At 41.4% G+C, this 23821-nt stretch overlaps 2 protein-coding genes and 1 long non-coding RNA gene across 3 annotated transcripts in view; 1 reads left to right on the top strand and 2 right to left on the bottom strand.

The window, feature by feature from the left end:
- Window positions 1-1021: 1021 nt before the first annotated feature.
- Window positions 1022-3901, bottom strand: LOC125022722. Its single transcript, XM_047609622.1, has 8 exons — window positions 3724-3901; window positions 3270-3376; window positions 3080-3192; window positions 2781-2835; window positions 2562-2663; window positions 1368-1985; window positions 1253-1289; window positions 1022-1175 (listed from the first exon to the last, which is right to left on the bottom strand). Exons 2-8 carry the CDS (start codon window positions 3354-3356, stop codon window positions 1084-1086), a joined length of 1104 nt encoding a protein of 367 aa, XP_047465578.1. The 5' UTR covers window positions 3357-3376; window positions 3724-3901; the 3' UTR covers window positions 1022-1083.
- A 967-nt stretch (window positions 3902-4868) lies between these two features.
- LOC125023059 lies at window positions 4869-6365 on the bottom strand. Its single transcript, XR_007114523.1, has 3 exons — window positions 6155-6365; window positions 5752-5847; window positions 4869-4916 (listed from the first exon to the last, which is right to left on the bottom strand). It is a non-coding gene; the product is annotated as an uncharacterized LOC125023059 (long non-coding RNA).
- A 3620-nt stretch (window positions 6366-9985) lies between these two features.
- Window positions 9986-23821, top strand: part of gas7b (growth arrest-specific 7b) — a 65625-nt gene continuing 51789 nt past the window's right edge. The window contains exon 1 of the mRNA XM_047609056.1: window positions 9986-10470. Within this exon, the coding sequence (XP_047465012.1) occupies window positions 10291-10470 (180 nt within the window). The 5' untranslated portion in view covers window positions 9986-10290. The remainder of the gene's footprint in view (window positions 10471-23821) is intronic.

Below are 23821 nucleotides of genomic sequence, written 5' to 3'. Positions count from 1 at the left end.
CTTGTCCTCTAATGAGCTCTCCACAATGTTCTCCTGATGAAGGACACATATCTCTTTGGCATCACAGGTTGTGAGAGTGAAGGATGACCAAGTCTTCCCCATGAACCCATCCAAGTTTGACAAGATCGAGGACATGGCCATGATGACCCACCTCAGTGAGGCCATTGTGCTGTATAACCTCAAAGGGCACCATGCAGCATGGATGATCTATAAGACGGATGCATCATTTAGTTGGGGGTGGTCATTACCACACAATGCCAGAGAGGGTAACTTCATCAGAATCCACTTTGTAACCAGTAGACAAGTGGCTTGTGCTGATATTGAAGCTTGAATAAAAAAGACACATTTTTAGCCTTGCCTTAAACCTCTGACTGGTGTGCACACAGGGATCCAAGGGGTCTTTGGGTCCTGTGAGTTGAGGTGAGGGGCCTTTGTGGATCATCCCACAGATACTTGATCAGTTTGGGATCTAGTGAATTTGGAGGCCAGGTCAATGCCCTGTGTTTTTCTCGTATTTTGAGTTGTTTCTAAACTGTTTGTGTCTGTGTCTGGCTGCATCCTACTGGTGATGGCTGCTGCCATTGGTGAGTGTCAATGCTGTGAGGTGGAGGTGCCTGGTCAGGTCTAAGAGGGTGGTACATGTCTAAGTAACATCCACATGAATACCAGGATCAAAGATTTCCCAGCAGAACATTAAATTGTCCCATGATGGTCAAGGTTATTTACGTCCTTATCTCCAGTCAGTGGTTTTAATGTTGTGGCTGATCAGTGTACAAGTATTTAGTGCACAGGTAGCGCAAATATCTTACTGATAAGTTTAGCATCAGTGTTTGTCACTGGCAGATGTGAATTAACATCCTCATTCCTCCTTTCTCATTGTGCTGATTGAGGTCGTAATCTAGTCACACCTAGGTTTCCTTCCTCAGCAAATCACCATCACTGCTTAGCTGAATACCAGACAAAAAACAAGTCCAAAATGCAAATAATTTCTGTAAATAAAATAGTAAATTTCTGCATAATATTTGAGGAACATAAATTATGTTATTTTAGGCAACATAATTTGGGTTGAGGCAGAAATGGGATTCACTCCTCGGTGGACATGCATAACATCTTTTTCCACAAACGTCTGGAGAAGGTCGGCGCACTTCGCATCCTCTCTTTGTCATTCTTGTCATCTATATACAAAACAAAGAGACACAATTAGAGAGGATTACAGTGCAGATTTGTAAAATTTATAAATACGTAACATTACCCGTCTGCTCTGCAGTCACATGGCACATCTCAGAACTCTGAAAAGTCATTTATGAAGTGTTATTATTATTATTTAAAGATCTTCTGGCTGTAGTACATGTAACGGCTGGAATTACCATGGATTCTATCTCTGAACACTGCTCACTGAGAGGGCAGCTGATTGCAGTTCTCCGTTCTCTGCCATCCATGCTGTCCATTGCACAGATCACGGCCTGTCTAGCTGTGACAAAGCTCTCATCAAAGTCCAGGAGGTAGAAGGATTTTGAGCGGCTAACAAATCTTTTGTAAATGGCTTTGACCATGTTCTGGGCCACTGACGTGCAGGTGCACAGGAGATGAGCCCTGCTGTAACATGTATTCAGGCAGAAGCAAGTGGCCACCGCGTCAGCCAGCTGTTTGCCAATCTGAGAGCCAGCAGCCTTCGCCCTGGTCCTTCCAGCAGAGGCCAAGCTGGAGTTCTTGCTTGTGATGGGCTGCTCAGCGTGAGAAGGTCTGACCTCAACAGGAGACACGCACAGGAGGAATTCCAGGGCAGTGTCCACCGTCTGCATTACCAGAGGAGCCGTGGTCTGCTGCAGCTTGATGAGCAGCGCTAGCTTGGAGCGCTTGCTGGTGTGAAAGCCAGTGCAGGAGCTGAGCAGACTGTTGGACAGGTGGCCCAGGAAGCTTCTCACGACCTGCTCTGCTTTAGGGTGGAAGGTGGAGAGGAACATCTGAAGGCCCTCCAGTGTGACCTTCATTTGACAGGAGGAGAAGGCCAACAAGGGTGAAGGAGTGTAAATAATTCAGTTGTTTTATCAAGCCTGTTGTCTTCCCATTAATGTGGGTGTTGTGGCTTTATGGTTCATACTAACTTTGCACTCTCCATCTTCACTCTAGAGATCTGGGGGTCTTTACTAGTCTTTTTTTTTTAACAATATCAAGGTAGAACTTCCTTATTCTGTGGTTCTAATAAATACATTTATCAATGTTATCCACATGGAATGCAGGGTAATGTGGCATTATGTAAAGCTGATTCTCTTAAGTCAGCCTCAGATACACCTGAGGCATCCATGAAAAGAGATCCTTAATGCAATTACCCAACTGTCTCCTCATTGTGTCAAATTTCTGCACCAACTTTCTGCCAGACTTGAAAATGTTTTACAACATCAAAAAAAAAGAAGGAAAGCTGAAGGGATTTGTTGCCTAGACAGAAGCACAAAGATCACAAAGCCACATCAACAGCCACTCTAAAGGGCAATCCCAGTGTATGTGAGCTTGATGCATTTTCAATTACAGGTGTCTCAGAAAATGCTCCATTTCTCCTTTACCTTTCTTCCAAATTGCTGCGAGAGGCGTTTCTCCTTCTCGAGTTCCTCCTGCAACTCCTGCTCCATCTGATTCACACAGAGGTGCCTTGCAGCGATCCAGGCCTGAACATCAGCCACTGATTAGTCTCAGCAGAAACATCTAAGCTAGCCTTTATATACAAGTTGTAACTACTGGCTATGAGACATTTAGTGTCTTTCAGATCTTAAATATTTGCATACCAGCTCAGCCAGGACGAGCTTTCTTGCCTCTGCCACCTTTACCATTTCCTGGAACCTTTAACGAGAAAGGAGATTCTAACTTAGTGCACCTGAATTCCGTTGTATGCTGCAGTGTCCCATCACTTGTCAATCGTTTGTTGATCTGTGCGGTTGTAGGTCTATCCAATTCAGTCGAAACACAACCCTTAACGAACTCCAAATGGAGAATGTCACCTGGATACGCTGGATTTGCATTGCACAAAAACAATGAGAATCTCATCTACTGTGTGCATTTACATGTCATGTCAGTGTGAACTCACTCTTCCAGGAAACTCCTTCCAGCCAGCAGCCAAGCCTTCATATCTCTAGTAGATAAATGATCGGGAACCTGATTCTGCTCCTTTATGAGCATGAACTGCCTCATGAGCATTTTCTGAAAGACAGATCGAATCAGCTGGCGCGCACAGGAAGCCACTTTAGTATACCTGTGCGTTTCAGCGATGGACTGACCTCCGCCACGTAGCGCTCCTCCTCCTGCGCTGAGAAAGACGTTGGCATCATCTCCTTAACTTGCTCAAGAATGAAGCCAGTGTCCATCTCGAACAGAGCTCAAATTCCTGTAATGGGGAAATCAGAAAACACTCAATTAGAAAGACAGTTTTACCATAGAAGAAGAATGATACATATTTTTAGTTACAATATCGGTCATTTTAAAAAGGCATCATTTGAACAAACCATTAAGAATTGTTTTTCTTGTAAGCGAGTCTAAGCTAACTATCTAAATATTACTGGAGTAGTACTTTGGACAAAACATTCTGGTTCATTGGATCTGGGTATGGAGCTAGAGCAAACATTTATTGGGAAAAAAAAGTCTTCAATGTTTGTGTGTCAACTTTTCTTAATCAGCACACTTTAAAGAACTAAGTTTTTTTCTCAGACAACAATAAGTAAAGACTTCACATACCTTGTAGAAAGAGGACGTTCGAGTGAAGGAAAAAGTGCTTTCAGGTGGTGTGAAAGCTGCTTTTTCAGAATCTGGCAGTGTGCTTGTATGTGTGTGTGTAAAATATACAGGAGACCATCATCTGCATCATTCTGATATTTCTAAGTAACAATAATAGAAGTCGCCATGGGGCTCAAATTCAAAACCAAACAAAGTTAGTATTATGGATCACTAAATAGATCGACTAAATGATAGACTAAATGTTCATACTATGAATACCACTGACAGTCACATAGCATTGATATATCATTTTTAAAAACAAGCCCAAAATATTTGGTTTATGGTCACATCCAATATTAAAATGTCCTCCCAGTGACTCTTAAAGTGTTGTTAGTTTGATGGGTTCTTTTGAGTATTTCTGATCTGCTTGACTTTTATCATAATACTTTAGTCACAATAAAAGTGAGCGGTGGTTCTTGTTGATGGGAGGTCAAAGGTCAGAGAAGGTACACTTTACATGGATCTCAAAGAAACTTTACAGTAACTCAGGCAAAAGTTCTCTATGACAACACTGATCAGCCACAACATTAAAACCACTGACAGGAGAAGTAAACATTGATCATCTTGTGACAATTCAAGGTTCTGTTGGTAAACTTTTGGACCTGGCATCCAGATGGATCATGTACCACCCACCTAGACCAGACCATGAAAAAGAGCACAAACTCACTACATTATAAACTGATCAAGTATTTGATTTCCACAGCAGCCCCTCCCAACCATTTTAATTAAATATTACATGTAAAACTGATAAGCTTAAAATATTCTTGAAATGCATCACAGTAACACTTTAAAAACACTGTTAAATCATAACTGGAACACATCGTGTTGTGCTGTAATGTCTCCAGTCTCCACACAAGATTGGCCTCAGGGTCATAATAGAGTTCCTGATAAAGAAACAAACGTAAAAAGGCTGAAGAAATATAGTCAAATGACAAAGTTTTTGGACTTCATGTAGAGTTCTGAACACACCTACCCATTTTTAAAGTATGATCTTGGCAGTGTGGAAAATGGCCAGTTCCCAAAACAGCCCACACACTTGTGGGTGGAATCATTTTTTAAAAAAGAAAGTATTCGTTAAATGATTTTCTATGGTTCAGGACAAATTTCTTACCCATACCTTAGTAGATAAACCAGGATCCGTTTTGTGTGAGGCTCTTTGGATAAAATGCAGAGAACAGTGTCAGTCATGTCCTAGAATAGACCTTGGTAATGAAAATGCAACATTTCCCAAAACACAGTAGTGTACACATGTCTGTGGTCTGTACACAAAGCTAAAGGGAAGTTGGAAATACTGCAAATTAACACGAGATGTATGAGACAGAATACTGTAGAAAGACGCCTAATGTGCCATGGAAGGAAGTCTTCCCTAGAAACAGTTTTTATACAGATACACTGATAATGTCTTTGAGATTATACCAAGGGAAGTAATTTTCTGACATGGCAATACTGAACACCCAGACACAGTAGCACCACAGCAGTACCAGGATAGAGCAGCCTGGAGCGGGACAGTAAAGTTGTGTACAGCTAGCTAGGTAAAGCTCCCAAATCCCTGTTGGTATTTCAGACCCACCTTTGTCAATGAACACCCATGATTGATTTAATGATTTCATCCATCTAAACCGTGGATAGCATCAAATAACATCTGTCCAAACTTTGAATTATAACACATGCTTCATATTTCTTCAGTGACAAGGGGCAGAGCCGCAAATCAAGTCGGGAAAAAATAAAAACTTACCCCTAAACCACAAGGATGTCGATCCGCACTGGATTAGTTTTATCAGACGACCTCTGTGTTACCTGAATTATCGTTCAGGTAATTTGCGGTGTATTTTTTACTTTACATATCACGGACATGAACGATTCGCGTGGGATTAAGATCACAGGCGACATCTGTGATTGTTATAAATTACCGGAGGTCCCAGGTAAAACTAATCCTGTGCCAATAGGGCTAAACATAACATGTACACAAAATTAATCACATTTACTCACCAAACAATGTTTTCTCATCAACGAACGTTGGTAGTTCTCAATTTGGGAGGTAGTTAAATACTTTATTTATCCCGTGGGAAGTTCAGTGCCCAGTAGCTTCATCACATAGAAATGGATATAAAGATATTTAAGATATATAATACTATAAATATACAATGTTGCATTAAAATAAATCCGCTGTGGGCAGAGTTAATAATGAACCAGTGTCACATCCAGGTTGAGCTCATCGTAGAAACGAACGGAGCTAAAGCTTAAGAGTTCACCAGTTCTCTATAACATTTAACTCTGAAAAGACTAGAATTAATTCTACTGTTGATAAAATTTGGTCGACACAGAATTTAACACCATAAATGAATATTTACACACTTATATTCAAATTTTATTGGGTTAAATACAGATTTACATTTTTGCAGTATTGTTAGTTAAAGGTGATTGAGAAAGCAGAGGGGGACTGGCCATCCTGCCTGCATAGGAAAAGAAACCTTTATCAGTATAGTTTTATTTCTTTGTTAAATTAAATGTGTCTTGTTTAAATTTAAGTCTTCATTCAATGTGAAAACTCACCTACTACTGGTTGTCGCCACAAAACGGTGCGAAAGACTTAGGCAAGGACGATCACCTGCTTACTCAAGGGTTAAACCATTTTCACAACACAGGGGGCGACAGAACCAAAATTAGTGTGGATTTAAGTATTTGGTTTATACTATTGCTATGTTGATGAGTGTATCTATCTATGTAGACAGTTATTGTTAGTGTTTATTTTCTTATGGCGTTGATGTGATGTAAATATAAGTGTTTCATTAGATGTTGTCCCTTGTAAATAGGCCAGTCCAGTTAAACACCTGGAGCAGGAGGCATGTATAAAAGGCAGCTAATTGGCAGCTGTGTGTTGTTGGTTGTAATTGATGCTTCTTGAATGTTATGATATTAATAAGTACCAAAAAAAAAAATGAAGCCTTCACTAGTTAACCTGACACATGACACAGCTTATAAAATAATGTAGGCTTAGCAAATGTTTTCCCCAGGGACTCTAAACTGACCATTAAATCTGAGAAGTCTTTGTTACCCATTACTTTATTAATGTAATATCTCTTCCATGTCATTTAAATCCTTAAGACCTCCATGACTGCACTCAATTGTGTGAACTTGCACTTCTGCTGAGTAGCCAGCAGTCTGTAGCAGAGAGCCTTTCATTTCTGGCTGCCTTGTCATCGGGCTGTCTGTGAAGATTCTCAGCCACCTGAGACATGTTTTATCCAAAAAAGTCAAAGCTTAAACAAAAGTAACTGGATCTGTAGGATTTTACCATTCAACCAAGTAGCTTCTTTAGTCCTAAAAGACTGGTGGATCATCTGTTCCAGGTCAGGACTAGCTGTCCCACTAGACCTGAGGTACAAGTCAAGACAATAACGTTCACATTTTACCCACAGCAGACGGACGGTTTGAAACAGGAAAAAAAGGAGGTCTGCAAAATTGGAAAGCCCCTCTACAAAGAAGACAGACACGACTTGTCTGTGAGTGAGGAGTTTCTGGCTGCTCGTGGATCATTAGAGCAACACCATTAGAGTGAATAAAGAGGACAGCACCAGGTCATTGTAAACACTTTCTAATTTTAGTGGAGTATCTGGTCATTAACAGACCTCAACATGTAAACACACCTGGTTTGATTTCTGTGCTACACATGCGGCTTCAATTTTGATTTGCTGCGTTTGCCTGTTTGCGAACCGACTAGGACCTGTAAACAAAAGTCAGATGAACTAACTGGTAGCTCGTTTATGGAATCGTTTTGCCAATCAGCCCAATGTAAGTTTCAAGTGTGCACCTCCCACAGAGGTTCCTATGAAAAACCTACACTCCTAACCACCACTTTAAACTGAAAAAGACTTGTTTTTTTTAGAGCTCATGAGTCATTTTGTCTTGTTTTGTCTCTGTTATTTATTTATTTATTTATTTTTACAGTAGTATACTAGTAAATTCCAGCAGGGGATTTCAGCTCATTCATAGGTCAAAAGCTTCTAGAAAATGTCAATCCATAGATCAACGAGATATTTTGAGGCTAACAATAAACTGTGATGAATCATTGTACCAACGAGCGGTGCAAATGAGGAACTGTCAAACTTTAGTTTTTTGGATCAATTTTCATGTTCAATACCCAGCAACTCCTTGATTACATTGTAAAACCCTAAACTCCAACTCTAGTTATATTCCCATACAGAGTGAAACAACTGTAGCTATTTGAGCTTTTTGTGGAAATTGAAAAAACATATATTTTCACATTAATAATTAAGAAATAACCCTAATACATACATAAATAATAAACAGTTGTAGAAATAATTTTAACTGTGAAATACACTGTAGCATCTGGTAGCAACTTTTTATTTATTTATTTATTTATTGTGTGTTGTTATTGTGTACATAGTTAGTTTGTTAGCTGTTTATCACAATGACGCACCCTGGGTTTTTATTCTGTGTTACTATTATTATTTTCTGAGCAATGCTTCGATATTTCGTTCCGTGACAGCATCTGTGATGTTTATTACCGAAGGACAATAAAAACGAGTCCAAGTCGAGTCTAAGTTTCAAGCGCGCTACAGCAAAAGTTTGCATTTCCGGTACAACCTTTTAAAGTAAAACGTGCCCATCAAAATGCTTCTATTCAAAAGTTTCCTCTCATAGATGTCATTGAATGATCATTTTACTTTGAAATGGAAGGGTTACGTTGTGTTTATCTGTGCATTGTCATTGAAGCTGCCTCAAAATTCTGGCAAAGCAAACTACTACCAAACTACCAACGCTTCAGAAACCACAATTTCATTTAGTAGCAGAAAAACTGCAGTGACACATTAACCAACATCAACCAAAGTACTGTCTAATATGACTATTATGACCATGGTCAAATTGTGCAATGTAACGTTTTATGCAATTACCATGAAAACGGCATACGAAGGGTATTTTTATCCCAGGGTCCCCTCAACAGATTAATTTGGTGTCCTTTAGCTGCTGCTATGTGTGGTAGCCTGCTAACAGTGTGTATTACTGTAATGTCTGTAAATGAAAACAAGCTGTAACATTTGTGTGAGTGTTCTGGGTGAGAATTTTATTCTTGGTGTTGATAATAACGGCGCTACAACTACTTCTGCTTTCACTGACAGATGTATTTCAGTAAGCAGCAGATACCAGGGAACAGAGGCCAACAATTTCGTTATTAGTGGTTTGGAGGAAGTGGCTCTCAGACACGTCAGAGAAATATCGCTGGGACGTTTGGGCGCTGCCTTTAAGAGCCCCTCAAAGGTTTGCACTTGCGGGGTTTGTCCGTCAGTGACATTGCGAGGCTTTTACGAGGTTGGTGAAAGAACACTCGCCATCGGATGGCAACTATTTTGACGGGTAGTTGCCACTTTTGGCATCATGCATCAAGTAGACCAAGCTGATCCCTCACACACTTTGAGTGACAGGATAACAAAATGGAAATGTGGAAAGAAAAGACATAAAAGTTTTGGGTAGTACATGAGGGGAAAAGCCAAAGAAAAAAAAAAACAGACAATAGAGATATAAATACACCTAATGAATACATAAGGAAATGTTGAGAGTGTCATTAGCTGGGTTCTGTCCAGAAAATGGCTTAAGAAAGAGAAACCAACAATAAATCAGACATGGGTAGATATAATACTGTATATAAATATATAATGTATATGTTATGGAGAGAATGACATTCGAACTAAGGAGCCAAAGTGACATTTTTGAGAGAGCTGGTCAAAATGGCTCAGCTATGTGCCCATGTTTTGTAGCATATAGTCGTACAAAACAAATGAAAAGTAAATAAAAACAATGCATATGTAGTAAGAGTAAAATACATTTATATTGAGTTAAAAACAAACAAAGAGTTGATTTTCCAGGTTTTTGTGTGATATTTTACAGTTTCAAAGCATAAACACATGACTGCTGAGTGCATAAGTAAATCGTCTGAAAAATAAATACTCCATATAGACAAGAAAAGCAGAATGACAAACGATGTTAAAAAAAACTCGTACAGACAGACAGACAGACAGACAGACAACCAGACAGACAGACAGGCATCGAGTTTTTATTATATTAAATACCAACGAAAGAGAGAGTTCAGGTATCGTTAGCGGCCGATCGAGTTATGTGCTTTTATTTTGAAGGCAAGCCAACTTGACGTCCGGTTGTTGTCGCTGCTTGGCGCGTCTAACTTGACGTCCCCGGTGAAGTAGCGTGACTGAGACGGAGCGCGCGGGCTGGCAGCAGGCTGGAGGAACGGAGCGGAGCGTAGCGCAGCGGAGAGGGGCGTCCTGACAGCAGCGGAGCAGAAGAAGAACCTGTTCACCAACTTCTCACCAGTTTCACTGCTCTTTGCTTTAAGATTTACTTTCTTTCTTTTTTTCCTTTTCTTTTTCTTTTTTTCTTTTATTTTTTTTTTAAAGTTTGTGTATTTTGTTGTGTGGAGCGCACCGGGGGAGGAGACCATCACTTCATCCTCACCATCACCACTGCTCTTGAGGGAGAAGTTTTGCGCTGGCGATGGCTGGGTCGTACTGCAAGAGTTTGTACCCGTTCACGGGGGAGCAGCACCAACAGGGACTGAGCTTCGAGGCCGGGGAGATGATCAAGGTGGTCCAGGCTCTGCCCGGAGGCTGGTGGGAGGGGGAGAAGGATGGAGCCAGGGGATGGTTCCCCTCAAGTTACGTCCAGGTCCTGGAGGTGAGGCTGCACAATCTGTTACAGCCTATTGTTATTAATATTAGTATTATTATTATCATACTGGGAATATACAGGATTTACACGTGACGTAGTAACTTTTACTGACTAATTTGTAGTTCTAATCAAAACACATTGAGGTAATTTCTGTTCACAGTGTACGAACACACACACCCACTAGAGGATAAAGCCATCATTGAGTGAAGCACTAATAAATAGTTTTCCCGTGCTGCTCTTATCAGATTAACTCTAACCTTCCCAGCAGTCAGCCCTGTGCCTGGCTGAGAGCTGGCTGCTGTGAGGTCGCACACTTCCTCATTCCACACACATTCCAGTGATGTGCTCAGGTCTCCTCTGTGCGCCTGAATGCTCTTGGTCCCCCCCCTCCCTCCCTCCTAGTATGACCACAGCGCTCGAGTTTTGGCAACACCCTTGTTGCTGTAAGTCACACAGGATCTCCCACTTTTGACTCAGCTCGGTCGATTCTGTGATTACCAACGGAGCAGAAGTTTGTCAGTCAGAATCAGTCGCATTAGATGGGCATTCTCAGCTGTGGCCCCCAGCGCCGCCTGCTTCTTATCTCCCCCATTCTGACTGCCAGGGCATACAGTATATGCAGAAAAGCATGATTAGTGTCAGATCAGAGCGGATCAGATCAGCAGCAGCAGCAGCAGCAGGGGAGGACGACACAAAAAACGGATCAGGCACAACATCCCTTATCTCCTCCCTGAGCTGCTGAGGAATGAAGCTGGCGGGTGGGGCAGCGGGGCGGTGCGGGGACAGGACGGGACTTTAAGTTTCATCAAGGAAGAGGCCTGGACCTCTGACCTGTCTGTGCTGTGGGTGATAGAGAAGAGACCCAGTAGGGATCTGAGTCCCTGAACATTTATTGCGTTCGAATACTGAAATGAGAACACAACAGTATGACAGTATGATTTCTGCAACGCAACATTGAACGCATGGTCGGTGTGAATCTGATACAATAAAAGACAGTTAAATTAGCATTTTAGCATTTTCATTATTGACTTCATGGATTATGTAACGACGGGCCCAGTCACGTTCAAGGCCCCTGTTCCTGCTTTCTAGGAGTGAGACCGAGGGAGATGCTATTTTTTTCTTCTATTCTAGTCTGGGATCTCTTTGTGGTATTTGTCTTTCCTTGTGGTCATTTTGCATCTCTTTGAACTTGTGTTGTTTGTCTGTGGTCTTTTGGGGATTGCAGTTATTCTCACTGCAGTCATTTGTAGTTATTTTCCCAGTTATATGTCGTCTTTTTGAAGTCGTTTGTGTCTCTTTGTGGTCGCGCGTCTCTTTTCTGCATCTTTTCGTGGACATTTTGTTGTGGCCGCGCATCTCTTTGGGGTCAATCTGCTTCTCTTTGTGCTGGTTTAGTTTCTTAGTAGTGTTTTGTTTTGTCTTTTAATGGAGCTTTGTGATTACCCATCAGTAAATATTCACTTGATAAAGTGTCCTCCTGATGCCTGGAGCCCTTGGCCTGTTCTGTATGGTACACTGGTACACTTTGAGCAGGAGCCACTCTAATGAAAAGTAATTTCCCCTTGGGATTAATGAAGTAATTCAGATTCTGATTCTGATATAGCCTTGTTCTAGCAGCCCGTTAACGCTCCTCTGTTATAATAACTCCAGTTAATATAACACCAGTCCTCTGAGCTCAGGTTCCAGCTACTTAACTTCGACAATTCCTCCTGAATTTGTAGTTTATAAACCCATAAACTGAATACCTCTGGGTGTGGTGCAGTCGGCTGGCCAAACAGAGACAGAATGTGAGACAAGAAATAAGGAATGCCAGATATCTCATATGTTTTAAGCCAAAGTATTTGTTCCAAGAACAAAAAAGAACTTTTACACACTGACTATAGGACTGTAGGTGTTCTTTGTGCCTCCAAATGGTTATGACTCATCAGTGAATGGACATGGGCCTTCTGAGTTGTCTTGTGGTGTCTGGACACAAAATGTTGTTAGTAGGGGAACTTTAGGTCCATAGGATAAGGGGAGGGGCCTCTGTGGATCATCCCACAGATACTTTTGGCCTAGAATATGACAGGTTTCAGCCACGTGGATGGCAGGTCCAAAAGTTCTCCAGCAGAACATTGAATTGTCATGAGATGATCGATGTTATTCATTTCTCCTGTCTGTGGTCATAATGTTGTGGCTGATCAGTGTATGTATATGTAGAGGCTGTCCTACGTTGAGTTTTTTTACAAAACCGTGATATAAAGAAAGATGAGGGACCCTGCCTCAAGCTCGGCTGTATTAAGAAGCAACAGCGTGCCTATCTGATCCGAGGTGTGAGCCGTCGCACACAGTCTCATCCCCAGCTCATGTGATCTCACAGAGCCCCGTTTGTCTGCAGCGCCCGTCAGATGTTTTGCGGTGTTGTGGGTAGGAATCTAACCGCTCACCCACCTTTGCTTTCACTCTGCGCTGTTCTCCACGCTCGGGTGGAAGCGTCTAAAAATAACCGGGGGAGATGACTCAGTGGTGGAGTGGGGAAAGAGCTGCGGTGGCTCATTGATCTGCTTCGTAGGGTCAGAGTTGAGTTAGTTTGAATGGGAGTGAAATTGTATTCTGTACAAGAAGTCGTCTAGGTAAAGTTGCGACACCCCTTTTCCGAACAACTGAGGTGAAATGAGACACAAGTTGCCATCCAGTGACGACCCAGTCTTAACCTCTGTTCCAGAGAAGTTTCACCTTGAATATTGGGTCATTACACACCTGCTCGCCCACCTACCCACCCATGTTCCTAATAATTCCCCATTAGTCTTGGAACTGAACTTGGGTGAGCGGTGCATCGTTTCCAGGGAAGTCCATTTGACTTTGTTTCATTTGTGTTTTTTGACTATATTCCAACAAATCTAAGAGTAAAAACACACCAAGCAATAAGAAATTAGTTGTGGCTGCACAAATAGTTGTCTGACAATATTATCTTAGCCCAAGGTCCTTCTACTAGCTCCTCAAATGCTTGTAGGTGGACTTTAAATTAAGACTTTGTATTAAGCTCCATTTGGGTGGGATGTATTTCTCTAAAGCCTTCCCTACTACTTATACAGTTTGTTGGTGCTCTTTTAACCTCACATTAAGATTTTCTTTGTTTCGCCTGCATTTTAACATCCCAGTGTGACATTTGGATTAGAGGGCGAAAATACCAACAAACAGCCCAATACCGAAGAAATTAAAGCCAGCAGAGAAGCTACACCCCTTAAACTCCAACATGTATCTACATTTTACCACAAAAGTTTAAATTAGAGTTTTATGGAATATACCAAATTTACCAGAATTAACTATTAGGGTTTCCTGCTTTTAGGACTTTCAGATTGACAAGTTCCTGCTTGAGTGCGTTTCGATGTACTTCGAGCTATTTCAGATTTGAAACCTTTTTGCTTAAATGTTTTAACTCTAGTTGGCACACCTGCGACTCTTGTCCAGATATTCTTTGTCATCCTACTTTTAAAATACGCTGTCACATGTCCCAACAGTTCTCTCAGAGCTGGAGCTTCCATCGTGTTTTGGATCTCCCTTACATGTGGACTACTCTTGAACTATTCTTGTTGGAGACTGCATATATTAAAGAAAAATCAATCCAAGAGTTTTACGAATCGATACAGGATCTATCAAATGGCATGATCATGAATTGGAAAATAGATTTTCTAAATACGACTGGTTGAGGCCAAGGCAACTTCTGAACTCCTGAAGTCCTGTAACTTTAACGACTTTAATATCCAGCCCAGAACAACACATTAAATCACCAGCTACCACACACACACACACACACACACACACGATATTTGTTCAATGAAAACTAAAATGTAATGATAGCCTAGTATCATTATGACAGTAGTTCATCTGTAATAGAGAGATAGATCTACTTCCTGTTCAGTTCACATAAAATAAAATGAAACTAGAGATGTCACTCAGACCTATGATCAGCCTACAGCACACATGACATATAACTCAGAGGCTAAAGTTGAAGGATGGCACAATAAATGACTGATGACAAAACAAAAAAGCCACTTCTCCATTTCCTCATTTTGGTAATTTAGTCAAACCTCTGTAAGGCAACCAGTCCTTCATGCTGCTGCACAGCAGCTCAAGCTGCCTCGCTTTCATAATCGCGCTGTGATAATAAATCCTGGGTCGTGCCTGTTAGTCACCTAGACGAGGGTTTGTGTAGCTGGAGCGGCAGACAATGGGGCCGTGATCTGGCTCTGTTGTCATCTTCTGCGTCGTGGTTTTGCGTTACAAACGGCTCCATTCTTCTGAGCACAATGAGTCATTCACATTCCACTTCAGCTGTGTCTCACAGACCAACACTTGTTACTGCTTTAAAGTTAGGCTGTGTTACATCGACTGCATTCGATCGACTGCTTTTGGCGGCTAATGTTAGCCAGTGCTAGCAACTGTGGTGGAGTGTTCTCCAGCTTTACATCTCCTCACGGTTTGTAAACAGTGTGACGTATTTTGAGGGGAGGGGGCTTGATCTCCAGCTGAAGCAAAAGATCTCAAACACTATAGATTGTAAACGGCGGTTAGCATATTTCAAGAGACTGTTTTGGCAAGAATGGAGGAGGGAAACATATATTTTAGAGAATATACTAATACACTCACTCCCTGAGACCGTGAGTGTTATTTTAAAAGGTTGACTATTTCTGATGAGATATTCACCGACCCCTACACTCTCACTCACCGGATGGACGATTTGACCAAAGGACACAGAGGGGACAAAGTCTGGTTTGTCTTTGATATTAGAAGAAGTAAATGGAACCACTGTGGAGGGTAACGTAGTAAATGCCACTGAAACGTGCAACTAACGTTGCATTAGCTCGTGATTAGCATTAGCATTAACATGTAACAAGAATTCCCCAATGATTAACTTAACGTTATTTGTCAAATCATCCATACAGTGAGTGAAGGACAATTTGACAGGACGATCCACCATGCAATGGCCAGACACTTACATGGACCTAATTGAGAAACCCAGCATCTGCACAAAAGAAAATGTGAAGGCATACAAATCGTTAGACGCCCATAACAATGAATGGACATGTGCAAAAGTTGCAATAGAAGAATTTGAATGATGACTTTTGTCCATACAAACTCAGAGGGGCTGTCTTTATTAACTGAAGCCTTTCCAACAAGGATATTACAGGAAGCAAGTGGATCCACTGTGGAGGGTAACATAACAAATGCAACTTCTGCTTGGACACCCCTGAAACACGAAACTAATGTTGCGGTACCTAGCAGTTAGCATTAGCATTAACATGTAACAAGGATCCCCCAAATAAGCATTAACTTAACGGAATTTCAGTCATGATTTATTCTAACCCATAACGTCATCCAGGCTGAGCCTGATGATGCATTACATATTAATCTGACCTGATATGAAGTGTGCACATTGTTGATTTTCTCACTCCAGTCCTTTGTTTTAATTGCCAAAGCCAAATCAAAGTTGTCTATAACTGGCAGTGGCTGGTATGTAATAAAACTTCAAGTTAGTGACTTTGATTTTTCCATTTTAGCAGCCAAAAATAAAGCAAGATGACATTTTCATGGTTGAAAGTGCTAACATCGTGACGTCACAGTGATGTAGGCCAGGAAGGTCTTGCATTGTGCAATAGACCCCTTAAGCACATTGTGTTAAAGCACATGAAAAGTGTAGATTTTTTAAGGAAATTTCCACGTTATCACAACTCGGACTCTATTTGTGAACGTCATTTCATCATTTAGGACTCTGTAGTCCCCAGTGTTATTACATGAACCTGGAAATGCAGTGTCTTTACAACACCAGTGCAGCCGGGATAAGTGGTCACAGATGAGATGTTACAAACAAACTACCAGTCTGACTAAAATGTGGATAATTGCACAGGAAATCTTTATGCCATCTTGAACACTTATAATTTTGACTGTCCACCTTCAGTTTTTGTTTGGGCCTGCGGACTCATCCGATGTTAAGCTTCACACTCATTTGAGAGTACAAAATAAATATCGGTAGTACAGCAAAAACTACTAAAATTAAGATCCATTTAGAGTTGAGGAATCCTTTATATGTTATCTTTTTGACCCAGCATCCAGTACATGGTATGCTAAGCTACAGTACTCACTCTATAACTCTAGTTGTATAGTTAAATTACCCACTTGAGAATATAATTCTTTTATGGGGAAAAAAGTCCATAAGAGTATGCAAAAGAGGCTGAACTAGCACTCTAAAGCATAATTTAAGAAGTACCAGTAACAAAGTTTTGTGTACAATTAAAAAGATATATAAAATACGAGGTGCATTTTTGAAATTTTCTTTTTCCTCCCTCACCCAGTATAAGATAAGCTAAGCCAGCCATTCTCTGTTGTTCAAAAAGTTGCACCTGAACACACCACTAAGACTACATGATCATGTTGCTGTGAAAACAGTTGTGTATTTGATTGTTCAGATTAGATAAGACGTGTCCCCTGCTAATCGGGTTCTCTCTAATTTTTTCAGCTGAAAGGAACACAAGAGAAAAACTAGCACCACAGACGCTGAGCAACGGCCTGGCACCAGTAACCAGCGGCCTAGGTGTCAGCTTGGTGTGTCATGGCCCTGTGGAACACTGTAATCACATACACACTGCTATTTATTAAACCTGCAAAAACCACGTTTAAACACAACTCCCACTTAAACCCAAAAATACATTGTTTTCTTTAAAAACTGTTTATTCAGTGGCACTGTTTTTCTATTCTGCACGATCAAACTGTGTATAGTTATAAAAGTTTTAACCCTCCTGTTGTGTCCCGTCAAAATGGCCAATTTTTTTTATTTTTAAAGATAACAGTATTTTTTCAGCACGGAACATCTCATGCTTGGCTAAATTAAGTAATCAGCATAGAGCCATTATAGAAAAAAATAAATAAACACGTCTTATTTTAAGTCGATTTTGACTTTTCTAAGTTGACCCTGAACCAAAGAGGTTTTCTCATGTTAATTATCAACCCATAAAAAGATTTTTTTTATAAATGTAAATGTAATGGAAAGAAAATTTGAATAATCAAAGTTACCCCATTGACCCATGATTTGTGAGAGGTAAAAAACACCATTGCACTCAACACTGACTGAACCGATCAGTAATGGAGCTGAATGAAATATAAACAATGTTTATTGTTTTTTTTTTTTAGTTCCTGACACTTTAAGATAGTGAAACATGCCCTGGGTCAGACTGACCTAGGAACATCATAGCTGTTCCAGAGAAACGGACACAACAGGAAGGTTAAAATCTAAAATCTTCTCATGAAGACAGGTTCAGATATAAAATGAGATCTTGTGTGAGTGGCGGGGTCAGAGGACGCTGTATTTTGTGTGAACAGGTCCTGAGCATCCTGAGTCATCGTGACAGTGAGTCACATCAGTTTTTTTTGGTTCAGCAGTGCTCAGTGTCCATCCTTTGAGGAGGAAATGAAAAGAACAGTGAGTCAAAGCCATAATGGTTTTTGGCCACTGGTTTGTGCCAGGTGACTGCACAATGTCACTTTGTGTAGATCTGTTTTCTCCGTAACAGATGAGAGAGCTTTTATCGGAAAATGGATTGCGCAAAGTTATTAATCGATCATTTGGTCACTGACGTGTACCTGGAATTTAATTTGTCAGCCACACTGTGGTGTGTGATGTTGTTGTCACTATTTCTAGGCAGATGTTAAAAATACTGTGAAGCTTGTGACTGAGTTTGACTTATTGCTGTGCTGCCATTCCATGGAGTAATGTCTTATGACTCAATTCCATCTTTCTGCTTTCAACGAGTCAGGGACAGCTCTTACCTATGCCAAAGAGTGTTCTCCTTAAAAGAAACAAATTGTCCTCTTTTTTCTGACAGCGAAATATCTCCAATTTTCGTAAATGTGAAATTCCTTACTTTATCGTGGCCCAAAGAACAGTTGACTCGATACAGTTTCTATTGATCAGAGATACTAACTGCTTTCCAGACTTTGACGGATGGTTTTCTGGGTCCATAAATAGCTGAAGATTTATGTGACAGGGCTGATGAAGCACCGAAATGGGAAACTGCTTTAACACATCTTGACTGCCATCTGGTTGCTGCCTTCCACTGGATCAACAGCGGCAGGTTTCTCAAATTAGATCCTGAATTCATTGCGGTGTGACTAAATCTAAACTATGCATAAAGACTGCTTCAGCTATGAAGAAAAGATACTTGTCTAGAAGATGGCCTTAATGTTTTCACCGTTCTTATTACAAATAGAAGAATTAAAGTCAGGAATAAAAGGAATAAAATGGTGTCACCTGGAAATTATTATTAAAAGTCATATCCATTCATCCATTTCCATCTGCTTGTCTGAAGTTGGTTTGAGGTGCTTAAACCCCAGAAATCTCTTGTGCCTAGTAAACCTCAAAGAGAAGGCATCCAGGAGGCATCCTTACCAGATTCCACCTCAACTGGCCCTTTTTGATGCAAAGGAGCTGTCTACTCCAGGCTCCTTCCAGATGTGCGAGCTCCTCACCCAGCCTCCGAGGCCGAGCCTTGCCAGTCTGTGGAGGGAACTCATTTCAGCTGCTTGTATCCATGGTGTTACTGTTATAGCTCCCCAAAGTTCATGGCTTAGGGTTACAACATGCTGTAGGTCAACTGGTAAATTAAAGAACATTGCCTTGTGGCTCAGCTCCTTCTTCACCACTAGAGTCAGGTGCAACATCTGAATTATTATTTTACGCCACACCAATCTGCCCTTTGAACATATATATGCCAATAAGGCATAACATTGTGACCACCTTCCTAGTATTGTGTAGGTCTCCCTTTTGTCTCTAAAACATAGTTCTTCAACAGGGGCGACTCCTTAACCCCATCAGTTTAGGAGTCCTTGGCCTGAAAAATGTTGAAGAGCCCTGCTCTAAGACATTTCTGATTCATCAGAGAATAGACATGGTCCTTCTGAGATTGCCCTGTGGTGTCTAGAACCAAAATGTGAGAAGAAGTGGTGGTCCCATGGGTTGAGTGGAGAGGCCTCTGTGGATCATCCAGGTCAACACCTTGTGCTGTTCTTCATGTGTTTTTTTTTTTTTTAGCTGTTCCTAAACCGTTTTTTCTGTGTGTGTGTGTGTGTGTCTGTGTCAGGCTGCAGCCTGCTGGGGATGTCTGCTGCCGTCAAGGAGTGCCATTGCTATTGGGTTGGGGTGTCTGGTCTGGTCTAGGTGGGTGGTACATGTCTAAGTAACATCCAGATGAATACCAGGTCCAAAAGTTTGCCAGCAGAACATTGAATTGTCACAAGATGGTCAAAGCTATTTACTTCTCCTGTCAGTGGGTTTAATGTTGTGGTGGTGTTGGTGTATACATAAACATCTGATGGTCAGTGTCTTGCTCATGAGGTTGACTTGACTGTTACACGATAGTAAGGAGGAGGGGTCTGAGGCAGTCTATGCTGGTGGTCCACAGTCAAGCTGCAGTTTAAGTCAGTGAATTGTTGACACATACTGGGTTATTGCTCTTAACAACTGGGCAGAGGGCAGTATACTTTAGTTACTCTGGGCTTATGTGTGACGTTTCCATTAACAAATCAAGGCTCCCCAAGAAGAGTAACAATATAAACACGGGCAGTTAATGTGTAAGTAGAAACCTTGCAGCTGGGGGCCCAGCTGGGGGCCCACCATCACCACCACTACGACTTTTTCATATGGATGAAATATGTTCTTTGCAGATTGCCACAGTGCACAGTTAAGCTTTACATTATCCTTCCACTTAAAGAGTGCAGTAATTTGAAGTCAGTTTGGAAATTATGTAACACTAACCCTAACCCAAATTCTAATATTTGCCTGTCAGTATTATTATGACATCACCTATTGTTTCTCCTAAATGTGAAATACTGTACATCATTATATCTGCATATAGCTAGGGGAACTACTGTAAGCAATTTGCTGTAATATACAGAGAACTACTTCGTCTCGCTCGTGCTTCTCGTGGTGGCGTGTCAGCTGTGTTTATTGTGAAACTGCAGACCTGAGAGTGATTTGAGGTGGGGGAAGACCCCTGGCTGAGATCTGCATGGTGATTTAGCCTGGCATAATCCTTGTAGTGGAATGTTGGGGGTCAAATCAGCACAGAGCCAGGTGTTTCCCCTGTGTGCTGGAAAACGAACACCCCTCCTGATGTAATTTTTGAAATGCAGTCATTTCCTGCGATGGAATGTTTTCCGTGTGGAACTGTGAAATATCAGCTGAATGGCTGAGAAGCACCCACTGTGGGACCTGTGAAAGCTTTGTGTTAACCACAATGCATTGTTTGTTTTGACACAGAAAACTAGATCTGTGGTTTTCACACATTTACTGGCATAACTGCCATAGCAGGTAGGAACTCAATGCTTTAGTATATAGCAACAGGTAAAACAAGCCATGATCATTTAGAAGGCACATTTGATACCTAAGGGAACTGTTTTAAACCCTCATCCCTTTGGTCTTAAATTACTCCAGTGTAGCTATATTAAGTTCTAGCTTGAAAAACATTAGTTCACTTAAAGTGCAATTATAGTTATTTTCAACTTGGGCCTCATTTTTCCATTTTTACCCGACATACCAATGGAATTCAGCCAAAACCAAGTGAATTACTCCTCTGTGGAGCTGTGTAAGTCCTATTTTGTAGGGGCTGCTGGGAGAACTTATAAATTATTGTTAAAATTTGAGGAAGTGTCTTTCTCACCCATGTGTATTCAGCTTTGTTGGGTTGGATGGAGGAACTTCAACAACAGTTCTTTGTGAGTATTTACCAGCACGCAGTCTCTGAGCTAATTATCATTCCTGTTAATCTGGGAGAATGCCCACATGGAAGCCTGGCTTGGGTGGTGTTGGTGGTGAGAGTGAGTACATCAAGTGTATGTCTGCCTATGTTTGATGGTTGGTTTAAAGACATGGTATTAGAAATCATGTGGTCATGTCAGAGTTAGAGGCAGCTCTACCCTTGAGAGTAGACACAGCTGCTAAGGCCGGTTTTTTAGGAGGCAGGCTTGTTGTGTTTAGGATCAGCCCTTCCTATTAGTTTAGATTTTCCACCAGACATAACCCTAACCCTAACCAAACGCTTGAATTCACTCAATGAACACTAATCGCTTTGCATCACAGGAGGACTTTGGGACACAACTGAAGGTTTTTGTGTCATTTTTCAACATCACATCTATAGCAGTTAGCAAACTAAACCCCTTTCTCCCATGCATGTCATTAAACTCCTCCTGTAGAGTCTAGGTTTAGGGTCAAGTCAGTGATGTTCAGGGGTACATTGCCCTCTTATGAACACAAAGGAACAACAGCTCTACTTTTTTGTGAATATCTCAACTCCTAACCTTGTCCTACCTCCTTTTGGTTACTTGTATCCACAGATTCATTCGTTTGCTAGCCAAAACTCTTGACTAAAGCTGAGACATGTGACTTTCTGCCAGTTAATTGAGACTTGCCTCCCTTCTCAACTAGGTCTTGCGACTAGTTTCCCTCATGCTTCACTTTGTACTTCCTGCATCACTTTCAACAATGGTGACCGAACTCTCCCCGAAATTTTCTTACAAATGCTTGTATCGTCGAACCTCCTCACTTAAGCTTGTCTCGATGTGTTTCATCTTTATTGATCCAAAAATCGGAAATTGCAGAGATGGAGAATCAGCCAGAAATAGTAATGTATAAATACGCTGCTACCAACAGGACCAATCAAAGCTTTTGCGGTATGCGTCGCCGTGACGCAGAGTTACATTTCTTGGGAGGTGCACGCTGACTAGGGCGTAACATCAAATTAACACAGAAGCATACACCACCCATTAACCACACTCATGACCAAGAGCCAGAAAACACTGATGGACAGAAGACTCTCCACAAAGTTCATGGATAGGTAGGTAGGATAGGTAGTGTTGTTTTACCATGGCAACTACAGCAGAAAATGACACAGTAATTGATCTTAATGTTAAGCCTTAAGTGTTCACCTCTTCACCAACACAAAGGATGAAAGGGGATTGCAGTAACATAATCAAAAACTGATTATCCATTCTGGGAAAATAAAGGTCTCCATTTCTAAGTAGTAAAAGCTATGTCATGTTGTTAATGGTCTTGTCTAACCTACAATCTGCTGTTAGCTGTGTGGTAGGATTGTATTAGTTGAACGGCAGCAGCCTGTGGTTCACATTCTGGTACAAAATTAACAGTCTACGTGGTTCCAAAACAAATCAACTGAAAGATCATCCTTTCTCAAAACACAAAGTGGGGATTGCGTTGTATCCCATGATCACAGGTGATAGTACTATCAGTAGTAAAATCAGGTCCTTGTCATAATGACATGCAGACTCGAGACCCATATCAGTAAACGATATCTGCGCTGTATAAAGCGAGTAAGATGAGGTGTGACCTCTCAACTGCTGGCTCCCCATCTCTTCACACTAAACCGTGACGCACAAGTCACAAGCTGGCGATACCAGACAAGTCAAATCCTCTTTTAGACTCTTTGCCCAGGTGTACAATCTTAATCAAGTGCAAAAAAGGAATGCGACGTCGTACTTATGAGTGAGTCACGACTCGCGACTAGGTTGGAGGGGAAATCCAGGTCAAGTGGGAAGCCCCAAATTAATCATAACCACCAGTTGATATTTCCTAACAGTATATACACACTACTAACCACTGGCATGCACATTTAAGAATGCAACTGCATCTGTTTAAACAAGGCTGATGTGTTCTGGGGGAAAGAGGCTTTGCATTTAGCTTAAAGCTGCAGTGACTCACACGGATACAACCAGGCTGTCTGGAGTTGCAAAATGATGCTTTATTATTGTTTTTTTTAATAGTCTTTGGAAAACTCTACTACTCACTGCATTTTCCTTCCGTGTCTATTAAAAGCAAGAAAAGCATTATTTCTTGTGGAGAGCAGAGTGAGTTTAGTACTGTAGTGGAAAGCAGAACAGTGGATTGACACACTGCCATATCTGATCCAGAGAACATAAGCAGGCCTGTGCCGATAACATCTGCACACTGGAGAGCACACTCCTCCACATGTACAGGGCAGTGAGAGCAGTGAGACTGTCATGTCATCTGTATGGCTGAGGCTTAGAGGAGACACAGTGAAACAAGGCTTGAGAAATTCACATAAACTTGGAGGGTGGAGGGATATAACAGAACAGGCTTTGTTAGCCACAGTGTAACACTCACACACATGTAGCCAGCGCCGAGGCTCTGAGCAGACAATAATGACAGTTTGTGCGAGCATATGCACCATATCTATGTGCGACCGAGTGCGTGCTTAAACACGCATGAGCATCCCTCCTCCTCTCCGACAGTCTGAAGTGTCTCTGCATCTGCAGGGAATGTGGCTCCACTTCAGGCTCCCACATCTGCCCA

Source organism: Mugil cephalus, chromosome 16 (assembly GCF_022458985.1).
Source record: "Mugil cephalus isolate CIBA_MC_2020 chromosome 16, CIBA_Mcephalus_1.1, whole genome shotgun sequence".
NCBI classification, from domain to species: Eukaryota; Metazoa; Chordata; class Actinopteri; order Mugiliformes; family Mugilidae; genus Mugil; species Mugil cephalus.
Note: the sequence above shows the minus strand (reverse complement) of the source record. Positions and strands in the feature narration are given on the sequence as shown.